Raw genomic sequence first — 10607 nt, 5'->3', positions numbered from 1 at the left:
TGCCCAGCCCTTTAACTCGTTTTTCTTTTTTTTATATATTTTTTTAATTAGGAGTAATTTAGTAATAAAAAATTAAAATTTTGGTAAAAATGACGATTTTAAAACTATGTTAAATTTTAGGGACAATTTTGTAAGAAAAAAATATTGGGGACGAAAAAATTTTTTATCCCCTACCTTAGAGACCAAAATCGTACTTAAAGGAGAAGAGAAGGAATTAGATTTTAATTAAATTTATACCTATTAAAAAGAATTAACATTAACATTGAAAGTAATAGTGTAACCTACATAAAAATAAAGGGTAAAAAAAATATGAAAAGTTAATATTAAGAACGAATCCTATAATATTATAAAAAGACGGGTTATTATGATGAGATAAAAGTAACATGAGAATCCTATGTCATAATGCAAGATAGAAGGTTATGTCACCTAGAGAAAAAAAAAATCTTATGTGGTAATAGAGAGTAAAATCAAATGTTTAAGAATAATTGTGAAACTACTTTGTGCTCTTTTTTAATATATTATAATAAATAATAAAAAATTTGATTGAAGTTTTTTCACTTGATTTCATATAATTATTTTTTATTTTTTAAATAGTTAATTTTGTTTATTTTTTTTATCTTTTTTAGTTTATATTTAAATACTATAGTACAATGATAAAACTATTAGATAAAATACAAGTATGAATATTATTAATGTTTTGATAATAAAAAATGATATCTAATTTTTTTATTTTATTTTTCATGAATCATGACAACATGTATTTTCAACGATATTATTACAATTAAATGATATTAAAAATTTAAATTTTTGAAAGGAAAAAGAAGTGATATATAAGCGACAAAGATAATACATAACTCATGAATACAATTACACAAAGAAATAAAAAAAACTAATTAATACAATCACACAATCATCTAATATATACGTTTAGTAAATTAAAAAAAATAAAAATAAAAACTATGGCTATTAACCAAATTCTAGTTGTGCAAAAAATTAGCAAGAATTGAGAGAGATAACGAGAAAGAGAAAGAGGTATGAGATTATATGAGAGGAGATAAAAAAAAATATGTAAAATGAATGTTGATTTATATAGTAAATATAAGAATGAGTGATGAGTATGAAAGGAGAAGCGAAGAAATTAGTTTTGAACTAAATTTGTACCTATTAAAAAGAATTAACATTAACATTGAAAACAATAGTATAACCTATATAAAAATAAAGGGTAAGAGAATATAAAAAATTAAGGTTAAAAATGAATCCTATAATATTATATAAAGATAGATTATAATGAAAAGATAAAAATACAATAAAAATTCTATAGCATAATACAAAGATAGAAATTATTATTTGTAACCATTAAAACGACCGTTATAATTACCGTTGTAATATTTGATTACATAAAAGAAATTAAATATATGTATTTAGATGTACATGTATTTATATTGATCTTTGTTTGTTATCGTTAAAGTGACCGTTGTAATATCTGATTATATAATATATAATTATGTTATTTTTAATTATATTTAAAAATTCATTAATTACTTTTTAAAACTAATATTACAATTGATTGCATTTAAAATAAATTAGTTATCCTAACTTTAGTAGAAGCTTAAAAGAATTTATACGTTTATTTTTTATTTCTTATAACATTTGATCATTTTAGTGTGATCTTAACAATAAATTAATTTTTTCTTGTATATTGAATTTTATTAAGTGTAACGTTTCATAATTTTAATAGGAACTTAAAGTGGAATTTACATTGATTTTAGTGAGACCTTTATTAGGTATAACATTTCATAATTTTAATGGGATTTTATGATAGAATTGACATTAATTTTATTCTTTATAACGTCTGATAAATTTAATGGGACATTAAGGTGTAAAAAATAAATAATAAGACATATGAAAAAAGAGGAATAAAAACGCATCATGTTAAAAATCTAAAAAACTAAAAATGAATCTAAAATCTACTTTTACCTCTCTTTTAACATATTATTAATAGTAGTGGACCTATACTATCATAATTCATAAGTTTTGTTCTATGTATTTTTACATTTTTGTCGGATATCCGCCGAGGTCAACAATATCTCTATGGGTAAAGTACTAAATTGGTCTCCTATGTTTGGACGTAATTTTGTTTTGATCTTTAAGATTTAAAGTGTTCTATTTGAATTTTAAAATGTTTCATTTAGCATCATTTTAGTCCTACAATGAGGTCAAAGTTAAATAATTAACGAAATGTCCTACATAATAACAGTACAAGAACAAAATCGATAATCTGGAGAACATGTACAAGCTCCAGAGGTACAAAATCAACCGTTGATGCATCAATACATTTATTTATTATTTTTCTTATAATATAAATAAAATATTTTCTATAGAACTAAAGAGAATGATAAATAAATGTATTGATGCATAAACGGTTGATTTTGTGCCTTTGGAACTTGTACTTGTTCTCCAGATTATTGATTTTGTTCTTGTAACTGTTATTATGTAGGACATTCCGTTAATTATTTAAGTTTGACCTCACTGTGGAACTAAATTGATGCTAAATGAAACTTTTTTGGATTCAAATAGGACACTTTAAACCTTAAGGACTAAATCAGAATTACGCCCAAACATAGGGACCAATTTAGTACTTTACCCTATCTTTATTATATTAAAAATGTCAAATGCCAACCAGTACATATGCCACCAACATAAACAACATGCAATCAACTTCGAATGCCAAAATTTCTCTGAGATCATTATATGATTTAACTCATTAAAGGATCCATAGAAATATGAACAAAACCAAAATGGCAAAATATTGATAATTATGACACAGAAAATCATTTCTTCATTTGCGGCCAAAGTAGATTAGAATGTGTTTGGATAAACCCATCTAAAGACCAAAGCCAACACACACCATTAGTCATTAGATAACAATGATAAGTTATTTTAATTATTCCATTCAAAGTTTCTTCTTCAAATACAAAGTGTTGATAAATGATGATGTTCGATTCAATAAGAGTATTGTAAAAAGAAATCTATATAAAGAATATAAAATTGTAACTGCTGAGTTGCAACCGCAAATGGCTAAATTGCTCGTCTTACCCAACTAAAATCCAATGAATATGATCTGGAGTTGACTTGAGATATCTACAGCCTCTAATTCTCACTCTTTTATTATACACATAGTTTGCTATATGAATTATGCAGATTGATTAGAGACAAAGGAGAAAGGAGTAAGAATACGCCAGAATGTGAACCTGAAGCACGAGTGGCATGGGACCTTAACATGAAAATCCATTAGCTTCTGTCAAGTCTCATCGCATAATAGGCCTTGTGTTGTCCCAAAGCCACTGTCGAGCAGAGCCATCCAGCAATCGCGACACCTGAAAGCGTTATGAAACATCCAATCATACAAAATAGAAATTAAGTGTAGTTACAAAAGGAATAATCTTGCATTGCATGGATTGCCTATACATGATATTGCAGACTGTCTCAAAAGGGTCAACCACAAATATTATACCTTTTCCCAGACTTGTGAGTGGTAGTTGTTAAGCCAATCAATCTCTGCAGCTGATAGCAGGGACAAATCAAGCAATTTAATCTGCAAGATACATCATTGTTAAAAACTAGTGTGAGAATAATATATAATATCTATAGCTCAGAACAAGACACATTAAAGTTCACTAGAAACTGAGAAGATTGAACTAAAACTGAAAGCAATAACATTCTAGATCCTCATGATTCCTGAAGTATATCTAAAAAATAAACAAGTTTCAAAATGGGATATGTGGTCAGTTCAAATGAATTATGTATTTGCCAAGAATACTATCTGCAAATAGATCAGTTAGAATTTCTGAATAGAATTTCTGCTAGGCTTGCATTTTAAGCATTAATATGCCTCATAATGTTTCATGTTATTTGGTAAAACATCATTACAATGGAGTTCCAACCATCATATAAACCTCACGGACCTCCATGACTTGGAAATTAATTCATTTATTTCAGAAACATGATAGTTTAAGATCCAACTTTTACACGAGATAGGCTACTTTACTGCCTTCTGCACAATAGAAATATCCCCGGTTTTATGATTAACAACAACGGAGCTTCCATAAGTCACGAAAAGAAAAAAAGAAGACAATTATATCAGTCATGACCAACAGGCATACCTGAATGGGTACATAAGTCAGTTTTTCAAATCCCAGGTATTCAATACCTCCAAAACGATTTGGTGTCTCTGCGCTTCTCACATACAGAAGATTCTGCAAGCAAAAAGAGTGTCGTCACCACACAAGCCAGGATAGAGCATTGACAAAATGCTATTTTAACAGTTATGCAGAGCATAAGGAAAAACATAATGATGAATATATGTGATGATCAAGTAGGACACTATCCAGTCATTTTCTTTTCATTAATAAGGGATGCCATGAATATTGTGCATTATGAAAATCCCAGGTATTCAAATCCTCTATCTTAGTTGTCTGACTGTGCCAGTACAGACCATAGGTTTGGGCATGACATGGAAATGTCAACCGAGCTTCAATTAATCTCGAGAGTAGAGACTTAAGATTCTCTTCAGAGATTCCAAATACACTTTACATCAATGTACTTTATATTATGTGCAAAGGGTGAGATTTTTAAAGGGGATTAAATTAATACACCTACAGCAATACCTAAACAAATCAGTTGTCACAAATACAAACAAGAAAACCTGAAGCTAAAGTTCAAACTCAGAAAATGTGAGATAGCTTAAGAAAATATTACCTCAATCCGAATACCAAAAGCATGGTCTTCATAATAGCCAGGCTCATTGCTAACAATCATGCCATTTACTAAAGGGGTCAAATTTCCATAGCGATAACTAATACTTTGAGGGCCTTCATGAACATTCAATGCTGCTCCTACACCATGCCCAGTCCCTAATAGATCATGGTTAAGCAGTAGTGCTCAATCAATCACTAAATCCATTTGGTTTAAAATAAATAAATAACAGACCTCCAACAGAATTGGAAATATACCATGCCTGTAGTCAAGTCCAACTTTCCAAAGAGAAGAACGGGCAAATGCATCCATCACAAAACCAGGGGTATTTTCTGGGAAAACCAACTGATCAAGAGCTATATGACCCTGACATAAGGGTTAAGATAATTATTTAAGATCAATTGCCAACGAGAGTTGTTGAATGTTAATAACAAGGACATTATACATAGACTTGAAAAACGTGTGGATTTGCATTATTGACACATTAATATATGAGGTATACCTTATTCTCAATAAACAAAATGCAGAAATAAACTCAATAAGAAACATAAAAGCGATATACCTGCAAAACTCGGGTGAAACATTCTTTCTCTCTTGATGTAGGCTCCCCAAAATGAACTGTTCGTGTTATATCGGTTGTCCCATCAACATATTGAGCACCACTATCCAATAAGAATAACTTATTCGCATCTACAATACTACAACTCTCTGGTTCTGGTCTGTAGTGTATGATAGCGCCATTGGGACCAGAGCCTAACCCATGATATAAACACATTACAGATCAGCACAAAGTGGACAAAAGAAGAAAACTGGAAAAATGCCAGTACATATGCTTACTAAGGAGGAATAATGAACATCTTTTGATAGAAATACATTCTTTTGGCATGGAATTAGTTCATTTTCTTTTTCTACAATAAATTTTAAGAAACTTGTTCTTTACTAAAATGGAAAAAAAAAAAAAGAAAAATTTAACATACATGAATTAAGCGAAAAACCCAGGCGAGTTTTCAAAATAAAGCTAAAACCTATAATTAAAAAAAATTAACTTCTCAACAAGCTAAAAACAGCTTCTGAAAAATAAGTAAATAAATAATTTTTCCCCCTCTCCCCACTAAGCTTTTGTAATTTTTGCTGAACTAAATGAAATTTGTGGAAAAACTATAGCAACATATCTTTTCATGTTAGTATAACAATCAATAAATCAGATGTTAATCTATCACTGTACCACTTATGGTGTCGAAGCTGGTATCCAAAAAACCAACTTGTTTTGAACGAAACTGGAGGAGTTTGTCTGAAACATCTACTTCTGTTAATGTCCTATTGTTAGAAATTTCTGTCTCTAGCCAGTCCCAGAACTGGCAAATGGCAGCAGCATCCCTGTAAATAATATGCATTTGTGCTGAATGTTAACTCCTACATGTGAGTTTTAACACAAATTCAAGAGTATCTAATATTTACAAGGGTAGCAACATGTTTTTTGTTTAAATAAATACGAATATATTAACACGTGAAAACCAAATTTGCACAGTAAAAATGGACAATAAGGCATCACCCCCCGCCCCCCAACAAATTAAAAAAAAAAAGTTAACCACTTAAAGTTCTTCAATGATGATTTTCCCAAAATACAGACAGAAATTTTCAATTACAGAGAGTGCATCACGTAGCTTATCCAAGGCATTCTATTTACAATAACTCTGATTTAAAAAATATGAACAAAATATAGAGATCTATGTTAACATGCAAGAGCATCAACTATTCGTTATCACCGAGATAAGATATGGCAACCTTAAATGACAACTTTTCATTCCTTCTAACTCTTGTTCATTCTTTATAGCCTTTGCCAGAGAAACAGGGGAGCATCTGTGTAGGGTAGTGGGTCCATTCAATTGCTCGTTGGATCCATCAAAACCTTGTGTCCTAGTTTTGTGTTTCTTCTCATGGTTCTGACCATATCTGTCGCAGGCAGCTTTGTACGCATTCACAATAGCAGCATTAACAGAAGAAGTGTCCAGCCAAAGGGCAGCACCCTGTGCTGCCAAACTAGCAAAACACAATCAAGCTTAGTTCCCAAAGATGTGCTGCTCTTACGAGCAAAACAAATATGTATGGACATTTGGCAGAATGAAAGCTACTATTTACAGTTAGAAAACAATCCTGGGTCATCTACAATAATATTCTTAGACATCATTTCCATTATAAAAATGTAATTGGAGGGTCGTTGGAAGAGGAAGAAAAAAAAAGACTCTCGGCAATTACCTTTCAATTTCAGATATGATTGAACTATATGGCCTCAACTCTACACCTGCTTTCTTCAAGTGATCACTCACCTCTTCAGTGACTTTTGAATCATCTATAAATAGTTTTGCACCATCAATTTCCACAATCAAGTATGCATACACAACAGGTGAATGTGGAATGTCACTGCCTCTCTTCAAAAGAAAAACGTAAATAGTTACTCTCACTGATTGCAACATTAACATTGAACAATGCCGGAAACAAAAATAAAGAATAGAATAAATCGAATTAGCTAGTTACGTTATACTCAAAACAATATGAATTAGAAGAAGGTTTACAAGGTCATGAGATCGTACATAAACGACTATCAATACATCTAGCTAAAGAAGCCACCGAGATACATTACCAAGTTCAACAACCACGCAATTTCATCAAGCATGGAGATGACAATAGCCGAAGAACCAGCACCAGCAAGTTCTGTCCTCAAGTTTGACAATTTCGATGATACATCCAAACCAGCATACTTCAAGTCATGCACTCTAACTGGCTTATTTGGAGGCTGTGGCCTATTATCTTTCCATATTTCATCAACAAGATTTGAATTGTATAAGTAGACAAGCTCATGGTTATTGTAGGAGATGACCTGCTTAAGTTCTTCCGCAGCATCCGAGGTAAAAAGAAACTGCTTCCTTAACATTATAGAAGAAAATGATATATCAGGCACCAAAATAACGAAACGTGCTTGCAATCTAAAAAAGGGTACAATTAAAAGAATGTCTAGGATTTAGGTCATCAACTATTTATATCAACTCCATGAGCTAAGTGTTATTGAGTTTTAGTGTAGTTAACGGTTGGTAGATATTTATAGCAAGTTGGCACTGTTAGTTGAAGATGGTGAATAAACTACTTCTAGTTGGCATAGTTAGTTAGAGATTAGTTCAGTGATTATTTAGTTAGTTCATTTAGTTAATTAGCTAGTTATATATCTCACTAATTGTAGCTAGAGCATTTGAGATCTTTCATTCTATTTAATCAGAAATGGCAAGCTCTCTGCTTTGCCTCAATCCCCTTCTTCACCCTAACTACCTCCCCTCTTGTTTTTCTCTGCAAATTCTATTGAAATGATAAAGGTACTGACAGGATCAATGCCGACTCTGCCGCCGGGAGGAAGGACATCGTTGAGCCATTGGCTGGTGGTGGGAACTCCCGGGTTTCCGGCTCGCATGAGAATCCAGCTGGAGGTCAGTTGCTTCTCTGCCTAAAACAACAGAGTGAAAGAACAAGGTGATTATTTCTTTGTGCGAAGACCATAATTGAGAACCGTTAGATACAACGAGAGCGAATGAATTGAGGAACCTGAAGAAAATATCTGCCATCAGTCCAAAGAGCAGCTTTGTCCTTGATAACAACGGCAGTTCCGGCGCTACCGGTAAAGCCTGATATGTACGCTCTCCTCATGTAACATTCGGCAATGAACTCGCTCTAAAGATGAAAAAGGGATGAAACCACGGAATGAATTCAATTGTGTTTGGAATGAAGGGTTAGCAATAGGGATACCTGATGAGCATCGTGAGAAGGGATGATGTAAGCGTCGATGGCGATTCCGGGGTTGGAGAAGAGGCGGCGGAGAGCGGTGAGCTTAGGGTCCGGTTGGGAATCAGTGGACGAAGAGGCTTTTGTGTTTCTGAGCTCAGAAGAGGTCTTCACTTTGAAGGTGGAGGAGTTGCTGCTGCAATTGCAAACAGAGAAGGAAGGGGGTTTCGCAGTCCTAGATTGTGGGAGAACCCTGCGAATTTGGCGGCATGAGAAGGCGGAGAGAGGAGTCGGAAGGAGGAGTGGGTGGGTTGAGGCAAGGAGGAGTCGCTGCATTGCTGATTGATTTCCATTTCCGATTCCGAGACTCAACACCATAAATACCACCAATTCCCTTCATTCATTTTATCCAAAATTCCAAATAAAATGCTAATATTTATTAAAAATTCAATTATTTTAATAAAATTATTTAAAAGGTCAGTATTGAATTAATTTATACCATCTATAATTGAGTAAATAGCCAAAATCGTTCCTGAAAAATATCCCTATCTTTATTTTGGTCCTCGAAAGATAAAGTTAATCGAAATCGTCCCCGAACGATATACGATTGGTCACGTTAGTCCTTCCGTCAGTTGGATGATGACGTGTCACGTTAAGTGCCACGTGGCATATGATGACGTGGGGGCTAATGCCATGTGTCATAAGATGATTGGTTGACGTGTCAGCTCAGTGACATATGGTATGCCACGTGTCAGGTCAGTGACACCTGGCATGCCACGTGGCAGTTGACATGTAAAAAAGTTATTTATAATCAAAATAGTTCTTGAAAGTTCAGACGTAAGTCATTTTCATCCCTGAAATTTTAAAAATTAATCAAATTAGTCTTTATATAATTTTTTTATTTTTTTATAATATTAAATTTTAAATATTTTTTGATACTACTAATTTTAATAGAAATGTAATTGACAATAAAAAAATTTGTAATTGTATCTTTTCTTCTTAAAATTTTTTTTAATAAAATTATCTCTCTCCTTTAATTCTTGTCAAAATCTCTCTTATTCTTTTCAATTCTAAAACTTTTTTCTTACATTATTACATTTTGCTGGAATATATATACTCAAAATTGAAATGTATGTATTTGTTAACCTAAACAAAGTTATATGCTCAAAATCAAAATTTATGTATCTTAACCTAAACAAAGTTAATAAAAATTTATACATCTTTTTTTTTCACTACGGTATTACTTTCATTTAAGTTAACATACATAAATTTTGATATTGAGCATATAACTTTGTTTAGGTTAACAAATACCTACATTTCAATTTTGATTATATATATATATTCCAGTAAAATGTAATAATGTAAGAAAAATGTTTTTGAATAGAAAAGAATAAGAGACATGTTGACAACAATTAAAGGAGAGAGATAATTTTATTAAAAAGAATTTTAAGAAGAAAAGATACAATTACTAATTTTTTGATTGTCAATTACATTTCTATTAAAATTAGTAGTATCAAAAAATATTTTAAATTTAATATTATCAAGAAAAAATATAAAAAATTATATAAGGACTAATTTGATTAACTTTTAAAATTTCAAGGATGAAAATGACTTACGTCTGAACTTTCAAGGACTATTTTGATTATAAATAACTTTTTTACATGTCAACTGCCACGTGGCATGCCACGTGTCACTGACCTAACACGTGGCATGCCAAGTGTCACTGAGCTGACACGTCAACCAATCATCTTGTGACACATGACATTAGCCCCACGTCATCATCCAACTGACGGAAGGACTAACGTGACCAATTGTATATCTTTTGGGGACGATTTCGATTAACTTTTTCTTTTGAGGACCAAAATGAAAATCAAAATATCTTTCAGAGACGATTTTAGCTATTTACTCATCTATAATTAGAATAGTCATTCGTCAATATTTAAATATTTCTTAGTTGAAAATAATTTTCTACTCATATAATTATATGTCAATTTCTCTTTCTTGCAAGTTTCACTAAAGACCTTTATGTATGAAAAAATCGTCAATACAGGCATGTAGCATTGACTCTTAAACGAAAACATATA

The 10607-nt window shown here is 31.7% G+C and overlaps 1 protein-coding gene across 2 annotated transcripts; it reads right to left on the bottom strand.

Moving 5' to 3' along the window:
* Window positions 1–2917: 2917 nt before the first annotated feature.
* LOC107645891 (Metallopeptidase M24 family protein) lies at window positions 2918–8912 on the bottom strand. 2 transcript variants are annotated; one of them, XR_015886021.1, is made up of 13 exons: window positions 8548–8912; window positions 8347–8472; window positions 8129–8248; window positions 7397–7672; window positions 7012–7184; window positions 6541–6795; window positions 5981–6132; window positions 5318–5508; window positions 5018–5121; window positions 4759–4913; window positions 4164–4256; window positions 3515–3595; window positions 2918–3377 (listed from the first exon to the last, which is right to left on the bottom strand). XR_015886021.1 is itself a non-coding variant. In XM_016350028.3 (13 exons), exons 1-13 carry the CDS (start codon window positions 8899–8901, stop codon window positions 3309–3311), a joined length of 2154 nt encoding a protein of 717 aa, XP_016205514.1. In that variant the 5' UTR covers window positions 8902–8912; the 3' UTR covers window positions 2918–3308. The 2 variants fall into 2 exon arrangements, 1 of the variants encoding a protein (XP_016205514.1); XM_016350028.3 differs by having other exon boundaries at window positions 5013–5121.
* Window positions 8913–10607: the final 1695 nt, after the last annotated feature.

This window comes from Arachis ipaensis, chromosome B6 (assembly GCF_059453495.1).
Source record: "Arachis ipaensis isolate K30076 ecotype BB chromosome B6, ASM5945349v1, whole genome shotgun sequence".
Taxonomy (NCBI): domain Eukaryota; kingdom Viridiplantae; phylum Streptophyta; class Magnoliopsida; order Fabales; family Fabaceae; genus Arachis; species Arachis ipaensis.
This window is presented reverse-complemented; position numbering and strand designations above follow the sequence as displayed.